At 48.0% G+C, this 20,762-nt stretch overlaps 2 protein-coding genes across 3 annotated transcripts in view; one reads left to right on the top strand and one right to left on the bottom strand.

The window, feature by feature from the left end:
* The window catches only part of SYNM (synemin), a 34,911-nt gene extending 23,144 nt beyond the window's left edge, over positions 1-11,767 (top strand). The window contains exon 5 of the mRNA XM_074354205.1: positions 10,202-11,767. Within this exon, the coding sequence (XP_074210306.1) occupies positions 10,202-10,279 (78 nt within the window). The 3' untranslated portion in view covers positions 10,280-11,767. The remainder of the gene's footprint in view (positions 1-10,201) is intronic.
* TTC23 (tetratricopeptide repeat domain 23) overlaps positions 458-20,762 on the bottom strand; it is an 82,078-nt gene continuing 61,773 nt past the window's right edge. For both annotated transcript variants that reach the window (XM_010962912.3, XM_010962911.3), the window contains exons 8-11: positions 20,150-20,277; positions 15,952-16,101; positions 3,476-3,558; positions 458-2,746 (exon numbers count right to left, since the gene is read on the bottom strand). In XM_010962912.3, the coding sequence (XP_010961214.2) occupies positions 2,632-2,746; positions 3,476-3,558; positions 15,952-16,101; positions 20,150-20,277 (476 nt within the window). In that variant the 3' untranslated portion in view covers positions 458-2,631. The remainder of the gene's footprint in view (positions 2,747-3,475; positions 3,559-15,951; positions 16,102-20,149; positions 20,278-20,762) is intronic.

Genomic DNA, 20,762 nt, shown 5'->3' with positions numbered 1-20,762 from the left:
CTGGGGGGCATAGAAGTGAAAAGTTCAAGTTCTTTGATTCCTCATTTGAATCAGGACTTGATATTATTAGCACAGAACTAGAAAGCAGGGCAGAGTGTAAACCCAACTGGCTTGTATTCAAATTCAGACTGCACGGTTTGTGGTAAGAATGTCATCACGACAGTCTGGAAGGCTGGTGGCAATGGGGTGACCAACCATCCTGTTTTGCCTTGAGTGGAGGGGTCTCCTGAGACATGGGACTTCCCATTGCTAAAACCAGAACAGTCCTGAGCACACCAAGATGGTTCACTACTAACCTTCGGTGCAGACTGGATGGAATGGTTCATCATGGCTGTTCCTTAGGAGCTTGAAAAAATTGCACTAGTTTGAGACAAAGGAGTCAATACCCTTACCTGTTTGTAGCCTTTTACCAAAAACAAAAACAACAACAAAAAAACGTGAACAGCTTGAGTCTTCCTTTCATTTTGAAGTTAACACATTTAATAGATGGGAGACTTTCGGTGGGACATTCCTAAATCCATTCTTTCCCAGGGTAGGGGCTAAATTTTTTTTAAAAAGTGTTCTAGTTTCTGTGCTGTCAAGGTGTTATCCTACAAGATACAGAAAAGGGAGAAGTAACATCACAAATCACATTTTGTTTTTTTTCAAAAACCCAGCATGGACTCTCTTGGTCTGCGCAGGCTGCTACAACAGAATGCCATGGGCTGGGACGCTTAAACAGTGGACGTTTATTTCTTGCAGTTCTGGAGGCTGGAAGTCCAAGATCAAGGTGTTGGTGGGTTCGTTCCTGGTGGGGGCACGCTCCCTGGCTTGCAGACGGCTGCCTTCGTGCTGTGCCCGCACATGGTGGAAAGAGATTGTTTCTCTTGTGTCTCTTCTTATACGGGCACTAATCCCGTTCGTGGGACTTCACCCTCATGTACTAATTACCTCCCAGAGGCCCCACCTTAAACACTTGCGGTTTAGGGCTTCAGCATAGGAACTTTGAAGGTACATAGAAAGCCCCTGGCAGGCTCGAGTGTGGTATGTATTTAAAACATTTATTCTACCACCCACGTCAAAACCCGTGTCTTCAACCAGATAGTCACTTGGTGAGTAGTGACCCGGTCTGACACCTTTGAATGCTGCCTTCATCCCACAGACCTGTCTGGGATGTTTGAGTACCAGCAGGAGTGGCCTGTGTGGTCAGCTGTCACACTGTTAAGGAGGACTAGGGACCCAGCCCTTCCCCACCCTGTCACGAAACTTTTTGGTTTATTTCCATCAGTTGTCAAGGTGGCGCCCAGCACAAATGGAGCCAGAGTGGTTTTGGTGTTCCTACTGGGTGTTGGAGCGGAAAGGAGCCATCTTCACACCAGCCTGCAGCCCTCCTGGGCCACAGGCCATGGGATGAGGTGGGGAGAAGAAACTGCTCCCACCCCCACCCCACCCTGTGTGTGCTCACCCCCCTCCTTCCAGTCCTGGATCTCATCGCTGACTGCATGGGCACAGGTGCTCAGACATGCCACTCTGGTCTTCTGTACTTGAATGCTGATGGCCTCTCCCCCAGGGGACTGAAGACCACTGTGGACATGAGCGCTCACTCCACCCCACCCTCCCCGCTACATGCTGAACCCAGAACACAGCTGGGAGAGCAGGGGGCCAAGGGCTGTGCCAATTCAAAAAAAAAAAAAAAAAAAGCTTCAGAGCAGCAGCCATGTTTCTGCCTGGAGTGGAGGCCACAGGAGGCAGCAGCAGGGAGTCAGCCTTCCTCCTGCTCATCTCTCGCCACTCCCTGCACCGGCCTCCTCTGACCTCTAGGCAAAGTCAGGTCTGTTCATCACCTGCCCCATCGTACCTGGTTCTTTCCCTCTGTTGTCTCCACCAGCTCCACCATCATGTGTTTAGTGACTAGCGTCTGCATTCAACAGCAAGTTCTCAGAGGATGGGGATACTGTGCCTTGTTTATTGTTGTGTCCCCAGTTCTTAGCACATGCCCGGTACATCCTGGGTGCTCCACCAGATTCAGTGAGTGAGTGACACGAGTGAGGGGGATCCTCTGTGCCCCTTGTGGGGCTCTGCGGGGCTCTGCGGGGCTCTGTGGGGCTCTGCGGGGCTCTGACACAGGCTTCATTTTAAAAGCACATACTGACCCCAGCACTCCCAGCGGTTTCCCTTTATTAGCATTTTCTTCTCAATCCCTGTTAACTTCCTAGAAGAAGGAGCTTTTTCCAGGACTTTATTGCTCCAAATCTAACTCCAGACCTGCCTGAGGGGCTACATAATATATAGAAATAAATATATAATACCAGGTGTTGGGTCTAGCCTCCTGCACAGGAAGTTTTGAACTTTTGAAGAGAAGCTTTTCGGCCACAATAGTGCTGATGGGTGAAAATTCTTACTGTCAGGAAAAACCACGAAAGTGGTAAAAAGAAAAATGTCTGATAGAAGCACCAGGTCACCCTGAAGGGCACCCATGGCCAGAATGGGGTCCACGGGAGGGGCACGGTCTCGCTGTTGCGTTTGGAGCAGAGTCAGCCTTGAAAATCTGTGCGGTGGCTGTTCCATCCTCTAGTTGGACAGACTGATACAGCACCCGAAACCCCGGCACCCAGGCCTGCCCAGCTTTCTGGGGGCGAGTCGGGGGGGGTCTCAGTCGGCTGCGCCGGGCCTGGCCTTCCCCAGCATGGTGGGCTGCGGCCCACTGGTGCAGAAGGCCGGCTTGGCTTTTGGGGCCTGCCTGGGCTTCACGGCCACCTCGGGGGCCCTGCAAACAAGCAGAGGGTGGGGTGAGTGGGCGCCCCTCGGACCTCGGCTGCTGGGAAGACGAGCCTAGCAGTTGCCAAGGTACGTTCATGAAGGTGCCTCAGGAGGGATGTAAATGGGAGGGGAATCGTGGTACAGGAGCACAAAACTCGAGGCTTTCTCTCCCACTTTCTGATTTCTCGGGGACCATTCTCGCTGAGCTGACACATCAACCCTCAGCTGCTAAAGAGCTGGGGCCCACAGGGCAGGCTCCGAGATGGTGGCCCTGCCACCGCACCCGCCCGCGGGCCTTCCCCAGCGAGGACTCGGCCGTCAGCCCACAGGCCCGGCGAGGCGGGCCTCTGCTCCGGGGCTGAGACAGCCGTAGGCCCGCCTTCACGGTGAAGTCAGGGGGCTCGCAATCTCCGCCTGGGAGGCATGGGAGGACTGAGGCCAGGCCCCAGCAGGCCGAGCTGGGCTCTGTGCCCTCGCCCTCCAGCAGGTGAGATGACCTGCAGGAGAATGAATCCCAGCGTGTGTTTCGGACATTATTCAAGAGCTAATTTCTTCCTAGTATCTGGCAAGGAGATATTTTCCAGCTGGGTTTTCAAAGGAACTGGTCTGGCCTAGTGTATGAGTTAGGGGAAATCAGTTAGTGAAACTCTCCGTGGGAAGTGCCACAGACCCTTAGAGAACCGGCTCCCTCTGAGATTCTGACGTCAAAGGGCAGCGTGAGGGGAGGCCAACTCACCTGGACAGGACGTCGATGGTCTGCTGGGTGGCCAGAGTCCTCTTGTCCTGCGGTCCATACAGGAGGGTCTGAATCTGAAGACACTGCAGAAAACCAAGTAGTAATCATGAGGTTATGGAAATGTCACCAAGAGCATTTTGCAGGAAAATCAAGTCTCCCCCGAACAAGAGAAGGAATGCTTCATTCATAGACCCATGCGAGTCATGACGGAATTAGTGCATTCTCAGGGTCTCTCCTAGGGGCGGTCTGACCTTCAACTTAGAGACGCTGGGGGATCCAGGAAACAAATGGACAGTTCTAGCACTATTTTATAGAACTCTCTGTGACTACCTGTATGCAAGACTATGTTTAAAACTTGTATGTCTAGAAAATAAAGGCAAGAGGGTTTGGGGACTTCCTACTGAAGTCTATGTATTCATTCCGATCCGCCAACCATTTTTAGGTCTTTGGGAAAATTAAACAGCAGGCAGCCAAAATGTAAGCTGTGGAAAATATCAAAACCATCTGAATGTCTGGTTCAGTTGGAGGAATTGAGAATGTGGTTCTGGAATCTGAGAATGTGGTTGCCTTTTGGAGGAAAGAAATAGTATTAGACAGGAGGATGGCAGGATTTTTTTTTTAAATAACAGAAAATATTCACTGTTTCTTAGCTGAATGATATAACACAAAGAAATAGGAGACCTTTTCTGCTATTCTAGTTAATGTACAACCCAAGTTCTGTAAAGGCAGGGGTCCCAGCCACCTCCACCAGGCGAGTCCCAGGCGTTCTGAATCTGCACTGGGGCCCTGGCCTGGCTGCTGGTTCCCTGGGTTTGAGCTAGTGTTGCTTTAATCCAGAGAGATTGTTGTGACCTTGGAAGTGTAGGAACCTCGAGGAAGTTCTGTGCTGCTTTGAGGGGACGTAGAAGGGGACAGACACCCGTGACACGTGATGTAACCTCTTCCTGCGCTCCGCCTGGTCTGGCTCACAGCCGCAGGAAGCCCGGTTGCTGGCCGCACAGGGCCCGGCAGAGGAGGGCTCAGACCGGGACAGCAAGCAGGAAGCAAGAGAGCTCTCCCTTCACTTGTGTTTGTCAGGGGGCGGCCTCTCTCCAGGGCTCGCACATCTTGCCAGAACAGACTGCATTTTCTCCAGCTCGGCCAGGAATACCTTCACTCAGTGTGAAAGATCAGGTCTAATTGTAAGCCCACCCAAACTTCCCACTGACGTATGTACGCGTGCCTCCCGTGCAGCTCATTTTGAGAGGAGTTGATGTCAACATGCCTTGGTGTTGATTCACTCACTGAGGATTCAGAATTTGACCGACATTGCAATGATTATTAGAGGCACCCTGAGGTCTCAGTTCACTCTGCCTTAGGAGGTGGCCTCCAAAATCTAAAACTCAGGAGGAATTTCCATCCTGCCCCTTTGGTTACTGAAGCTCCTTCTCCTGGGCTCATCCTCTAGGGAAAGAGATATTATTAACTGAATATGCAACAGATTTCTGGGAAGAATGACGCGGCAACTGACAGTACTTAGGCGGATTCTCACTGGTTCTCGGCTAACCACCTCCAGCCCAGACCTGGGGTGTTGATGGCTTTCACAGGGCGTGTGATGTTAGTAGAGACAGTAGTTAGGAGAGAGGGTCGTGGTTGGGTAAAGCGACCCTTTTCAGTAACCAGCCCCAGAGAGAGGTGAGCCCACTCGCATCCTACCCACTTGACCCCAGCAGTCAAGGCTCTTCTCTTCCTGCTGTCACAGGTTTTGTTAAGGCTACTTAATTCTCACTCAGGAAACTTGCCCAAAACTAGAGCTGAAGTGACAAGAGATGTAAAGGGATGTTGACTAGGAGGGGGGAACAGGTCTTCAGCCCCTACCCAACCCCCTTTCTGCTGACAGTGCCCAGGGAGGCCACGCCGGGCACCGAGACGGAAAAAAACGGTTCATCCAGGAACTGAAATGGCCTTCACTCAAACAGCGAAATAATCCACTACTGACTCTTACTAGGAAATGCTTTACGTAGCTGTATGCTTATCTAAGAAACATAAATTGAATTTTTCAACGTTCCGTGGCTCTTAGCTAAATTCGCTTAAGCATTTTTTTTGTGTGAAGTAGATATTTCAATTCTTTTGCTAAAAACAGAGGCGTTGACAGAGACAAAGTCAATGAATGTTAATTGAACCTACTGGGAACCAGGCTTTGTAAACATCTCACTGAACTAGGTAAAGAGCTCCCCAGACCTCGACAGGACAACATTCTCCACCAGAAATTAAGGCATTTTGTGCTCTCCAGGTTCTTCCAAGGAGGCCACTGCACTCCGGTCTGAAATCGGCCTCCAAAGGGTGTTTCTCACTTTTCTTTGAAGTGAGCAAAAAAACTGAAATTTCGAGTATCCAGGTGAATTTTAGGAAGTTGTTACACTGCGTGTGTTCTTTTTGATTTTATCTGCAGGGGTTGGGAGGAGTCATTTCTGTTTTTATTATTCCTTAAATACCAAACAAGGAGCTTTCCTCCCCCTGCAGGAAGACAAAAGGGAGCTTTTACACCAGCCTGCGAGCTGTCCCCAAAGGGGCCATGTTTGTTTTGCTCACCTTTGTGTCCCCGGCACATAAGTAGATGCAGCATTTGCTAAATGAATGAATAACTAAATAAGTGAAGCAAAAGATCAACTGATCGACCAAATTCTTATATGCAGCCTTAAGACATGACTGGACCACAGGGCTCCTGTGATACATCAGCCACTGAAACCCCTGGTAAGGAAGCCCTGTTGTGGGTCAGGGTTCCCAGCCTCCACCATAATCCAGGCAAGTCCAATAAGAAAGAGCGCCGACCACCAGGCTGTTTTTTCCCAGGAGTAACGCATGAAGCCTGGGGAACTGACACATCCTTAAGCATTTGATGAGAATCTTAAAAATTATACGTGATACGACTTTGGGTTTTGAAAGTTAGGTTTCTAAGGCTCCCAGGAGCCAAGCAAGCTGGGATAGGAGGCATCCATTTGCTGTCCTAGCTCCGGCCTCCTCTGTGCCCCAGCTCTCACCTTCCCCGCGGGGACAGTCAGGTGGTTCAGGGGCAGCTCTGGCTGGAGGTTAGCTGACTCTACTCTGGCTTTGGAGAACCACAACAGTTAAAGACTCAAGTCATGAGGAAGCATATTTTCTGATGTGAGGGGATCTCTGAATATCAGCAGTTGGTACGCAGGGCCGTTTATTTTCACAGCAGCGCCTCTGCAGAAGTGGGTTGGGGGCCCTGAGCCCTCCTCTTCTGCCTCAACCTCCAGCCTTAAGTCCTGAAACCACATCGTCATTTCTATTGGGAAATTTCACACAATGAAGGTGCTGCCAGGACACGTCCTATTTATTAACAGAAGCCAGGGCTGCAAGCAAAGAGCCATTTCACTTGCAAGGCTATGCGACTCCATGATGGAAAATGGAGACAGACACGTTTTCATGCCTGGTAAGGGTCGGCGCCAAGCCTGTCATGCTAGTGTGTGTATTTTGTCTTTACATGAAATGAAAAACAAAGCCAGAGAAAGGAAAAGGTTTTTAAGCAACTCTAATGCTCAGGAGCTGAAATCACTCCTCTTTCTTTACACATCTTGTCTGATGCTAGAGTATTTCTTCTGGGAGGAGAAATTACCCAGGACCTCACGAGCTGTGCTTCTATTTTCATGTCAATTCTCAAGGCTACTCTTAAGACACCAGAAACCAAAATACATGGAAGTGTGAAATATCTTAAAAGTTTAGAAAAACACAAATATGCTTTCATTTACCTATCTTTACCAGGCAAGCAGAAATGATTACTTAGATGATGAACTCGGGGGAATTGAAAGGACGAAGCAAGACACAATTCACCAGACAGCATCTTCCTCTAAAAACGGGTCACACGTGTGGGGCTTGGTTTCCCCGAGCCCGTCAGCGCCAGCCTTGTGCGCTGGGCCTGCGTCTTCCACTGCCGCCACCACGCCTTTCTGCAGGTGTTTGCCAAGCACCCGCCATAGGCCAACCCTGTGTCCACCTCAGTGATGGAGCAAGGGGTGGGGGCTTTTCTGGAGTGGGGGAACCAGGTATTTAAAAATATGTAAACAAACACGTCATCACAGCTCCTGATGAGAGCTGTGGAAAAGAAAAGAGAATGTAGGCTGTGAAAGAATAAAGGAGGAGAGGGGGCAGGTTTAGTTCAAGTGGTAGAGTGTGTGCTTAGTGTGCACGAGGTCCTGGGTTCAATTCCCCAGAACCTTTGTTAAAAAAATTAAGTAAATAACCCTAATTAACTAGCACCCCCACACACAAAGGAGGGGTTTCAGTGGTGGTAGACGGTTCTTGGGTCAGTGAAGGCCTCTCTGAGGTGACCTCGGAGTTGAGACCTGCAGGATGGGGACTCAAGCACGTGAAGAGCACCAGGTAGGGGTGGGGGTGGGGTCCCAGGCAGAAGCGGGAAGTGTTTGAGGGAGCATACCCTGTTTCTCTCTTCTCTCTCTCTCTCTCTCTCACACACACACACACACACACACACACACACACACACACACACACACACACACGCCAGCAGCTTCCTTACCTGGAGGGCCACTAATTCTGAGACCCGATGATTACTGCACAGGTGGGTAGGAAGCCTCCCACGAGAAATGCAGGTAGGGTGGGACCCGGGGCCCTAGGACAAGGGAAACAGGAGAGGAGAACAGAACGGAGGGGGCCCAGGCACTGCCCCTCACACGGCTGCTCAGAGCGGCCCGTCTGAAAAGCTCTCCCTGAGTGTCTGAGTGCCAGTCTTGGAGGTGTGGACGTCACCCTCGCTGTCTCCCTGACGCCTCACCTCAAGTGCCGTGGGGTCTCTGTCCTCATCGACATCCCTCAACTCCCCCACGGCTTTCCTCCATCCCCTGGCCCCTGTCTTGGAGCAAGCTACTGTCATTTCTCTCCAGGACAACTGCAACACAAATATTTAGAAAACAAATGCAGCAGCAGGACTTGCTCCAGGGGACGCCCGCCGTGTGCCCACAGAGGAACGTAGCTTTTCTTTTTAAAGTGGACAGCTTGCCTATTTCTGAGCCAGACAGACAAGAAATCCAGACCTTCTTAAAACTAAGCCTTTCGAGCTACCTTTCCCTGGCCCATTTCGCTTGCCCAGCTTTCCTGAGTCAGTGCAGCAGCACCAGCCTTGCTGGCATCACTCTTTCCACGTGTTTAAGGTCACACTGAAATTATGGAGGAGGAGGTTTTGCCTTTCCCTCCATCCCTGGCCATCCACCCATAAACTCACGGTTCTCCTGCATCCAGTGAGGTTTTGACAAGTCACCAGACAGTCTCAGGCCAGGATGGTCTGCCCGGAGCCACAGTTCTGCACCCTCCACATACTGATGCTAATTTTGGAGCTTCTAAGACATCGTGCACTCACCAAGCCACGGTAAGAGTTCTGATACTGGAAGAGCTTTCCGCAGCAAATGCAGCTTATCATGGTCAGTCCCTGTACAGTGCCCATGTGTGTTCTCCAAGGAGGGCAGCAAAGGTAGGGGGCACTGTGCCTGGACTGCTATGGTGAGGGGGCCTGACCCGGAGGAGAGCACCTCTTCCTGGCAGCAGACAATGCCAGGGCGGCCTGTGGCCAAGAGACCTGGAATTCTGATTTCCATCCAGCCCGCAGCCAGCAAGGGAGGCTCCACACTTTCCCCACCGAAGGTGAGGAATGGATGACCTTGACCCCCCTCAACCATCAGCTCCCATTCTCATACCGTATCAACCAGTTTACAAACATCTCTCAGGAACTAATGAGTGCCTGAAGTGTCTCTCAGCATGCCTCTCAAACCAAGAACAGGATTTCATACATAAAATCAGTGTCATTATGACCTTTCTCTCTTTCAAAAAGGATTTGAGGGGGAGGGCTGTGGTCCAACAGTGGGTTAAGTCAAAGACGATTAGAAAAATAAGAATCAAGGACGAATGAGACTCTACCCATGCGAACAGTGTGGGCTAACACGGGGCTCCGTAGGGACTCCAAACTTGCCTCTGGGCTTCCCGGTGTCCAGGGCGACAAGGAAAACACCACCTATGTGAAAGGGAAAGTAAAACTAAGTGGGCCACTGATGGAATGATGGGACGTGAACGGTGTATGAAACATGGCCGTCCACAAGAAGGCCCTGTGTGTTTGGCTGGTGGAAGGAATGGCTGGAATAGACAGGACCTGACGGCTTGTTCAAGAGTCTTGACCCAGGACCACGTAGGACCCTTCCAGGGCTGGCTTTGTCACATACAACCTATGAATGAAAACCATTTTCCTTCGTCTTTTTTCAAATGGCTCATTACAGTGGGCTTTGAACTTCTTGGAGCAAGAGGTCACATACAGTTGTTGTTCTTTTGTGGAGATGTTTAATGTTCATGGCTGTAAAGTAATCAGGCCGTGGAATGAACCCTGATGAGGACAGCACCTAAGAGGGAGGCCAGATTAAGGTGGTACCCAACCTCGACTTCACACTGTAATCAGTGGGCCCAGGGTTAGTCCTGAGATACTTCTGACCCAGGAAACAGTCTGTGAATTCTTTTTTGTAGCCTTTCACGTGGATGAAAATCCAGGTCTCCATGTTGCAAAAACGTCAATTTTTGCTGTGGAAATTTCCATTTGGAGCCAACAGAGTTCTCCAATTTTCCCCTGCAGGCAGATGCGTTGAAAGGCAGATCAGTAGTGTGGTTTTCTTTTCAGTGATTTAATCCTGCTTTGTTTCTCATGCTTCCTGTTTTCCATGCCCACAGGACCCTGCCTGGGCCATTCAGCCCAGGAGGGCACATCTGGAAAGGCCAGTATTCAATGGATTCCTGCTCCAGAGTTGAAAACGTGGAGGAATGCAGCTGTTGCTGTGATAAAAACAAGAGAAACCCTGGGCCAGGAGCTTCAGAGAGCTGCTGCTGGCTCTGCCGAGCCCAGGGCTAAATATGGCATTTGAGAAAGCCCAGCTCAGCAGCAGATGCGACAGGCACGTTTAAAGGCCTGTGGGTGCCCTGGGGTTCCGGGAGCGGCCAGCCCCTGTCCTCAGGTGGGGACAAGGGGACAAGTGGGCATGAGGACCGCGTGTACCATGGCGGGCACAGCCCTCAGAGATACACATTTCAACCCTTTCCTCTCTGACTCTGGCAAGTGGCCAGATAGCTTTAAAATGTCAAAGTCATTGTTTTCAGGGCTGACGGTTAATGAGGCCAAACTAAGGGGGAAAAAGTCACCAACCTGTACTGCAGGCGCTGGGAGGGATGAAACCTGAGAGTTTCCTGAAGCTGAGCTGACTTTCAGTCCTGCTGGTGGGTCTGGGGCCCAGCGCAGTGATTCTCAGGCTTCCTGCAGAAGCTAAAATGCAGGTGCCTGGGCCCCTGGGCCCCTGCCCGAGACTCTGGTTCAGAAGGTGACCGTGATGCAGAAGGTTTAAGACCCATACTTGGCGAACCACTGGCATTAAGGAAAGTCTGGGCTTTACTTAACAGTAAATTGCCCACAGACAATTGACTTAACTTCTAGGAGCTTCAGGCCCCTTGTCTGCAAATCAGAGCTGCTGAGGTCGGACCTGGAGCGTTGCCGTGAGGCTTAGGAACTCGCAGGAGCCACCCCAACACCAGCCCGCCCGGCGAGCTGGCAGCAGTGGAGTGAACTGGTCCCCACTGGAGCCAGCAGGGCCGCAGGAAGGTTTGTGTGGCCCGAGTCAGATGGCTCGCGCAGCTGCTAGCATTCGCCGTCCTCTGCTATTCCTGGCTCCCTCCCCTGCCTGCAGTGAAGTGTGTGGGCAGAGCCTTGAGAGGAGTTTTTCCACATTGCAGCTCCCCTCCTCAGGGGAGAGAGGAGGCGGGAGATTCTCGAGGGTGGGTGGCACTCAGTCAGGCCAGCCCCCCACCCTGCCCCCGGGGCTCTGCACCCGGGCAGCCCCCGGAAGCCTCCAAGCCTCGCAGTATCCCAGCCTGAGAACAAATCGGGAGGGGAGGAGGGCTCAGGGCTGCTGTTATCCCCACTTTTCAGATGAGAAAACTGAGGCCTCTTGCCTCAATTCTTGGGCCACTCCATTCCATTCTCTACACTGTCCTCACTGTGATTAAAAAAAAATCCAAAGAACAAATCCTATTGTGCCCTGCTTCGAACTCCCTCAATGGCTCCCAGCCACTTAGAGCCAGGTTCAGAAAGCTTTTCCTGCAAAGGGCAGGTGGTAAATATTATCTAGACCTTGTGCGCCAAGAGATAAAAATCGTACCTATTGTGTAGGTATTTAGGGAGGAAGGGAGGAAACAAATTGCCACAAACTTTTGCCAATGAAATTTAAAATACAATAATAATGTAATCTAGTTGTACTAATGAAAAGAATGGGTTTCCTTTTTGGGGGATAACATTTCACTCAGCTGGGGTTCAAAGTCAGTCTTCTATACCATCAAGTCAATTGACGATCACCTGTAAAATGACTGCAGGTTTTATAATCACCTGTAAAAACTATTTTTAACTTAGGGGCCACACAGAAACAGGTAGTGAGCTGGATTCGACCTGCAAGCCAACATTTGGGATCCTTGTTTAAAGGACCAAGTCTCAGCCCCTTCACCTGCAAACAAGACAGCAAGGTCTTTCCCAGCTGCTCCTCGGCAGTTACCCGACGGCTTTTTGCTTCTTAAACAGGCTCCACTCTCTCGCCCCTGGGCCTCCTCTCCCACCCCATCTCCCACTTGGTAATCCCTGTCTCTGCTAGGCTGTGCTCTTTTTCAGGACTACTTATTTGGACGCCTTCCCTAAACTCCTTCCTCACACTGATCACAGGATGGACCTGTAGCAGAACTAAACACATAATGTCAGAGTTAGGGGCTTACAGTCTGTAAGTCCCTCGCCGGCCTGGGACGCTCTTAAGGGAAGGGGCTGTGGCACGCCTATTATACTCAATGCACACACCCCCAAGGAGGGAGCGGCCCTAGTGACCCTGTCCCAGGTCTGCTGACTATGGGATTGTGTTTCCTGCACCACCTCCACCGCGGGCACCATGTCCTTCCACCCCACCACGCCGCTGGTGGCTGATTTGGGGTGGGCGCTGGATTCAAGCCAGGCCTCTCAGACTTGGCCCTGAGATCCTCCAAGCTGTGCCTGAGAAACATCCCTGGCGAAAGGAAGCAAAACTCTGGTGGGCTGGCAGCCCTGATCTCCATCTTGAGGGAAGAAGCTGCCGTGAGAGAGGAGGAGGATGTGCAGAGAGAAGCAGGCAGGACTCCTAGGGAGGGAGAGCCCTGGTGGCCGGAGAATCTGGCCTTGTCACTATCTCCTGAGGCTCCGAGGTGTCCCTGCCCCGCGAATCATGCGCCTGTCAGCGCTTCCTGGGAAACCACAAGACAACAGTCGTTCTTTATACCTGAGCTAGTTGAGTTGTATTCTGTCAGTGGCAACCCAAAGGCTCCTACTTATCCTTATTTTGGCATGCTCCCCACTGTGCCACTGGTTTCCAAACTTTTTTTTTTTTTTTAAAGTATAAGAAGACCTTGTTCAAACAAAACCTTACTTGGAAGCCCAAGCTGTGAAGTAGATGACGGCGTAGAAGAGACCGCCTGGTGTTGAACCCCCACTCTGACAACCCCTCGCTTTGCAACCAAGGCTGAGACATGCTTTCAGCCTGTGTCCTTCTTTGTAAAAACTGAGAGTGGAGGCCTCCAACTCTTAGGGTTGCTCTAAGGGCTTAAGGTAATAGATCTCAATCATTTAGTGCAGTGCCAGGGGCACAATCACTCACTAAGCATGAGCTTAAAAGTGGAGGATGGAGCTTAAAACCTAGAGCAACTGCCACCCTCAGCTTCCCTTCTCACCTCTTCCCTCACCATAACGTCTTTGGCATATGCGTAATTTTTAAATTCTCTGAAATGATTTGTTTAATGTATCTTCCTGCCGAGACTAGAAAGTCTCACAAGGACAAGAAGCGTATTTGTCTTGGTTATTCATGGTCTTTCCCCAGGTCTGCCTAGCACAGTCACTGGCCCATAGAAGGTATCCAATGACTAAGCTGACTAGTTGATAATAGATACATGTGTTATCTCATTAAAAAAATGGGCACCACACATGTTACCAAGTCTGGTGCCTTGTGTAGCAGAATCAGAAGTCACAAAAAGAGAAAAGGCTTGACTTATAGAACTGCCCACTCAGAACTAAAGTTAATTCTTTTGGTTTGGGCAGTTATGATACTTAAAGGTTCCCAGGTTTTCACCATTTTAAAATGAATTAATATAATGTAAACATAACATGACAGAACTTATGAGATGCATTTAAAGCAATAATGAGGAAAATTCATAGCCTAAAACACTTACATCAATAAAAATGAAAACCCAAATGAATCAAATTGCCAATTTAAAAAGAAAGGAAAAACTCCAACAGGGTAAAACAAATCACAAGGAAAGAAAGAATAAAGATAAAATCAGAAATTAATGAAATAGAGAGTAGGAAGGCAAGTGACCTATGGAATTCAAATCCTGTTTCTTAGAAAAATTAACAAAATGGACAAACCACTAATTCAGTCAAGAAAAAAGTAAGAAAATCCAAATACAAAACTAAGAATTACAATGAGAAAATAACTATTAAAAAAGTAGAAATTTTAAAATTCATGAGACTACTTGGTAAATCTCTGTGCAAATCCATCTGAAAATGTAAGTAAAATAGATAAATTACCTAGAAAAAATAGTTTACCAAAATGACCCCATTAGAGATGGAAGAAATAGAGAAAATTGTCAAGAAAATTTCCCCCCTAGAAGCTCCATGTCTAAGGAGTTTCACAGATGGTACAAACTTTCAAAGATTAGATAGTTTTAATGTGGCACAAAATCCTTCAGTGCTTAGAAAATAAAGGTAAAATTCCAAATTATTTTTAGGAAGGAAAATAACATTGATACTTAAACAAATATCACTTACAAATATTGTTGCAAAAAGCCTAAAATAAATATTAGCAAACAGAATCAAATCATATTGAGAAAATAATTCCTCATGACTAAGGCAATTTATTCCAGGAATGCAAAGTTGGTTCAATATTATAATAAAATATACCATATTAAATGATCTAAGAAGAATCATGATCATCTCCATTGATGCTGACAAAGCCTTTGATGAAATCTAGCAATTATTTCTACTTAAAAAATATGAAAATAGAGACTGATGGATACTTCCTTATCATGATAAAATATATAAACCTTAGTACAAAGGCAGCATATATTAAATGAGGAATCACTAGAGGCATTTCCACTAAGATCAGGAGCAAGGCAAGGATGCCAATTATCTTGACCATTATTTACGATTGTACTGGAAGTATGAGCCAATACAATTAGACAAAATAAATCAACTGGATGCATAAAAAATGGAAAACAAAAAGTAAAACTATTTGCGGATGATGTAATAGTGTACCTGGAAAACTTGAGCGAACCAATGCTCAAATTAACTCAGGCAAGAAAAGAAGAAGATAAAATTAACATAGAGGAAACTATAGTCTTTGTATGCACAAAAATAACTTGTCAAAAGGTATAATAGTGGATAAAACTCCATTTCTAACAGCAGTAATGACAAAAAATGCTTAGGAATCACCTTAGTAAGAAATGTACAAAACCTATGTAAGGAACACTTTAAAATGTGCCCAAATGATACAAAGTAGACATGAACCCACATAAAGACATCCCTTGTTCTTTGGTAGAATGATTAAGCAGCATAAAGATGTCAGTTCTCCCAAAGTTCATTTACAAATAACGTAATTCTCCAAATTCTCCAACAAATACCACCAAACTTTTTATGGAGCTAGACAAGCTGATACCAAAATTCATGTGGAAAAATTAACTTGCAAGGATATCTAGAACACCTGATATTTGAGGAGGATTAAAAAACAAAAAACCGCAAAAAATCACAAGGGAAGTCTAACCCTACCAAGTGTTATATCATGCTATGAAATCTCTTTAATTAAGGCAATGAGGTCCTAGAATTCAAATAAACAATGAGGAAAGTGGAATAGAAAGAAATCCAGAAATAGACTCAAGTACATATGGAAATGTAGTATATGATGGAGGTGTTAGTTCAACTCACTGGAGTAGAGACGGGCTGTTTAATAAAATGGTGCTGGACAACTGAGCTGTCATTTGGGAAGAAGATAAAATTAGATCCATACCTCACACCATCCACACAAACTCCAAATTTAAAAAGAAATAGACACAGAAGTGCCAGAACACATAGGAGACTTACTCTATAAACTGGGCATTACAGAAAGAGTGTAATAAAATAAGATTGATCAATTACACTAGGTACAAATTTTAAATGATTTGCATAGTAAAAAAAAACTTGAAAATTCACTTAAAAATCTTTGTGCATAAAAGGATTACTATATCTTTTAACCAAAAAGTGTTAGCTGAGATCAACTGCGAAAGTGACATCATCTTCCCTTAACAAGCCACCCGTAAAGTCTCATTTGAAGAGTGTGGTGGAGGGAGAGAAAGCCACCTGCGGGGAAGGCAGGGCGGGTTTTTCTCCGCTTTCATACCTTCTTCAGTTTCTTGTGGGCACCGCTCTGGTTCCCCTGTGCCAGGTCGGCCCTGCCCAGGAGCCGGTATGTCTCGGCCACCTCGGGACTGAGATCTCCAAACACTCCCACTTTGGCTTCCAGGGACTCTCTCAGGAGGGAGGCTGCTCTCTGTGAAAGGAACAAAAATCTGTCTGGTTAAAAAGTTCAAAGGCAGATTGGGATCAGCGCCTCCTGAGAAAGTGATGTAACTGATGTGTATTTTCACTTTTTAGGGGGATGAGTTTGGCTGGAGTGTCTCATGAACTAAGCCTACTTTCCCCATAAAAAGGAGTCAGGAAATAACCTACACGGGGTGGGGGGAGGGAATGGTGCGAACTGTGAAGAGAGAAGGCATAAAGGACCCCTGGAGAAAAGGGCCACCTGGGATGCTGCAGGAATCCCTTGCAGTTGGGTAGTAGGAACAAAAGCTAACGCGTACTGTACTGTGTCCTTCACGCGTCAAAAACTGTGCTAAGAGCTTACGTGTGTGAGCTCATTTAATTCACACTGCCTCCTTCAGGCAAGTACAATTTCAATCCTTGTTTGACAGAGGAGGAAACTGAGGCACAGAGCAGTCAAGAAATTTGCTCAGAGCCAAACAGCTCATCAACCGCAGACTTAGGATCTGAGTTTGGCCGGTAATTTTAATCCTTTCCAGTTGCAGGCCCTCCTCCCTCTGTGCAGGGATGTTCTTATGTAAGTGAAAAACTACAGAGTTTCCTGGCAGTGGATCTAGTTACAGAACATCCAGAACATGTTCCAGGGTTTTCTCTTTCTCACAAGAAACAGTCCAGGAAACCAAAAGCAAAAATTCCAACATGGTGAAAATATTAAATAGATTTGACATGTTGTTTGGTTTATCTGATTGATTTATGGAATAAAAAGCATGAGCTGGTCAGAAACCACTATCTTCTCGTATTAATCTCTTCAGTCAGACACCAAGACACACAGAGGGGAAAATCCTGTTTTTCGGTCTCCCACATTTCTCCTGAAATTCTTCCACGGTCTTCTCCATGAAAGCATGATTACAGTTAGAGAACACAAGTGCCAAATTTAAGAGCCCAATAAAGCAGGAGTCAGTGAAGGAACCTTGCCCACCACAGAGCCGTGAAGCCGTCCTGCTAGCACTGCCCAGACAGAGGCACTAGCAAGGCCTTCACTCATTTGATTGGCAGGAAGATGAATTAGGTGCTGGGGGTGGGACCAGTGAACCACAGTAAAGGCACTGATAAGGCAAGAAACGATTTCTGAGGTCGAAAGATAAATCACTGCAGGGAAGAGGAACTGTGTACATTGTGAAGCATGTGGTCCAGCTCGCTACATGAGGGACCTGCCTGATGCTAAAGCCTGTCATGTCCCTGGTACCATGTCCCCTTCCAGCATCTGTGATGCAAGTGTCGGGTTTTGGCAGCTTTTCCAAGAACACTGGTTGTTGGGCTTGGAGGAGCCAGTGATGGGAAAAACAGCCAGATTCCTTTTCCTAAATGAAGCTCTCGATGCCATTTACAGCCTGACTGGGGAAACTGGACATAGATGTGCATGAACTTGAATGGTACGTCGAGATGGTTACGGAAGAGATGGACGGGGTTTACAGGAGACAGAGACCATCAGTCTCTGAAGTTGCAAAAGCTTAATGGAGAGGAGTGAAGAATAAAGAGGATTTCGGTGGGCTGAGAAGAGGGCCCGGGGACCTGGGAGCACAAGTGTGAGATGGGAGAAGCACATGGCAGGTGTGGGGCCAGGGAGGGGACTCATTTGACAGCAGCAGAGAAAGTAGGAAGGGGGCAGAGGGAGATGGGACAGGAGGCACAGCTCAGCAGGGGGTGGAAGGCCTTCAAGGAGGAGGCTGAGGAGTTTGGATTGTCTTATGGGGAAATAAGAAAGTCAGAGAAGGTTCTCGAGCAGCAGAGTAGCACAACTAGAAAAGTATCTTTACACAGAGCACCTTAACCTGTGGGACAGTGACCTTCATTTACATTTTACTGTAAAAGTCATTTTCATCCCCCAAAGGTCACCTTCCCGTTGGCAAAGGGGTCGAGCCACATGTAGGCTGTGACCACATCTGGGTGGTCTGAGCCCAGCCCTGCCGGCCGACTCGTGCCTGGGACTGTCCGTGGGCCCAGCCCTGCCGGCCGACTCCAGCTAGAACCCACAGGGAGAGGTCTGCAACCAAGGGCGAGCATAGAGCAAGGCTGCCACGTCTGGCTGGACAGGTTGTGTCACACACAAGGAGGCCTGGCAGGAGGACGAGGAGGGCCCTGCACGGGCTGCATCCACCTGAGGTAGAGGCAGCTTTGCCTGTTCTTACAGGGGCACCAGAAGGGCTGGCAGGGGCTGTAGAATGAAAAGAGCCAGTTTGCTAAAATCTCAAAGGAGTCTGCAGGGAGTGAGGTGCATCTTTAGATCCATGCCACTGGTTTGGGTGACCCGGCAAGGGCAGTGAGGTGTAGCATCGGTGACCACAGACACCAGGGCAGGAAGTTGGACAGGAATGGGGAGAGGGCGGATGCCCTGTGGCAGCCTGAGCAGTCAGACGGCCCATCGCCAAGCATCCATCTACCCATCTGCTCATCGCTCCCCTGCCACGAGTAAGAGGGTCCCTGCTCTAGACGGAATTTGGTCTAGTTTGGGGAGAGACAGCAAACGTCCACATATATACTTCCAATGCATTACTGTACTACATTACTATGCTGTATTATTATATCAAGCAGGGTTCTATGATGAAGAATCCTGGGGAGAATGTAATGAAGACTGGGAGAGAGGAGGCAGGCACGCTGGTGAGTCCTGAAGGATGGCTCTGCACCAGCCAGGAGATCAGTGAAGAAGAACCTTCCAAGAGCAGAAAACAAAAGCTAGCACTGCCCAGAAGTGGAGATTAGAAAAGGCCAGTGTGGCCAGAATAGGAGAGGGGGGCAAAAATGAGACTGAAAATGTCAGCAGAATCCAGATCGTGCAAGATACTGGGGGCCATATGGGATTCTAGTTTATCTTAAGGGCATTGAGGAGCTAGAGGAATATTTTACAAATGGAAGTCCACTGATCGGATCAACTTTTTGAAAAGATGACCAGGGCTTCCTTATTCAGGATGGATTAGAAAAGGGCGAGGGTGGAAGAGCAGCTGGAGGACCAGAGTGTGCTGGAGTGGTCCAGGCCAGAGATGACGATGGCAGAGGTGGAGCTGGCAACCAGTGGATGGATTCAAGGTGCATTTTGGAGGTAAAAGTGACTGATGAGCTGCAAGCACCGAGGTGTGATGAGGGCAGGCTTCTGCTCAGACTACTGACCTCCCCATAGAACGCCTGGAGATGTTCCAGAATCTAAGGTCCCTGGAAGGCCTCTCTCTACTTGGTTGGGTGATCCAGGAAAATAGGGAAACTCCATTTGTTACGGTTATGACAGCCCTACTTTGGCTTGAGGAACATGGGTGCATCTAGATGAAAAAATTTGTTCCTTAAGCTCCATCAGTTGAGTGAAGGGTGAAGGATTAAGGGCTAGGAGAGAGCGATCAGGGAGAAGGTCTACACAACATCAGAGAAGATGAAGTTTTTCATCTCAAAGATTCGCTTTGATAGGTGAGAACGGGGGTCGGGGGGAAGCGTACATCTGTACAAATCGAGCCACAGCGTGTGACTTTCTGGTAGCTGTTAGGCTTTGTATGGATCATGTTCCCAAGGGTTTAACTACCAATGAATGTAAACTCTGGGTCTTGTTCCATGTTTACAAGCCACGGAAAACAAGCCTGTAGGATTCCACAGGCACTGAGTGAGCTGTAACTTCTGCAAAGTGCAGTTCTTATTATGTATGTAAATTCCATCCATTACCCAAAATAAGAAGAGAGAATTAGACACACTAACTGCCACCCTCTAGGCCAGCCAGAACCACAGACTGAGATAAGCAGGGTCTGTCCACTGGGTTCTCAAGGTTCTAGTTCTTCAGGATCCTTTGCTGGTGGACATGGCATCTAAGTTCTCATAAGCTTTTTCATTTCCCAAGAGGGAGTATCTGGGAGCTGCCCAAGTGTGCCACCTGGCCTTAATTACCCCTTTCCCTGTGGAGCCTGGCACATGCCTTGCACAGAGTAGATGCTTAAAGGATGCTTGCAGAGTGAAGGGGTAACCCCATGGATATTAACCAGGTAGCTCATGTAAATAACTGGTCAACCGTGGTCTAAACTCACCTCTTGCTGTCCAGTGACTTGTAAAAAATGGCAATAATCATCTTGAATTGAAAGAAATTTGGCTTTTTCCATTCCTTCGGCATCCTTAAGATTAGCCATGCTCTCCTGAAAATACTGCTCAGCCACATCTGAAGAAAAGCATCGTAACAACATCGTAAAAGAAAAATATCGCAGATTTAAAATGGAAACAGAATAACTATGCCTTTAGTGATGGTGAATGACTTGCAAATAAGAAGTATTTGGACAAGAGAACCCAGTGAAGGAAACTCTCTTTTGTTCATCGATCTTACTGTTTTATCAGAAAAGATTTAGTTCTCAGAAAGATATGGCAATTTATTTTCCTTGGTTTTCACACAACTCAGCTCTTGCGGTGATACGGTCAGCAAAGATAACACAAACAGGGAATCTGCTGCCCAGACACGACACATCAGCAAGTTTCAGGCTGATTAACCATTAATTCTTTGTAAAATTCTGGTTGTTCCTCACTGGGGTTAGGACTCTGAGGGTCCACTGACTTTAATGGACTCAGTAATCTTGGAACGTAGAGTGTTAATACTGAAACTCTGGAAAATACGGCTGACGTGCTACTGAGGGAAAAAAAAAAAAAAACCAC

This window comes from Camelus bactrianus, chromosome 27 (assembly GCF_048773025.1).
Source record: "Camelus bactrianus isolate YW-2024 breed Bactrian camel chromosome 27, ASM4877302v1, whole genome shotgun sequence".
NCBI lineage: Eukaryota > Metazoa > Chordata > Mammalia > Artiodactyla > Camelidae > Camelus > Camelus bactrianus.
This window is presented reverse-complemented; position numbering and strand designations above follow the sequence as displayed.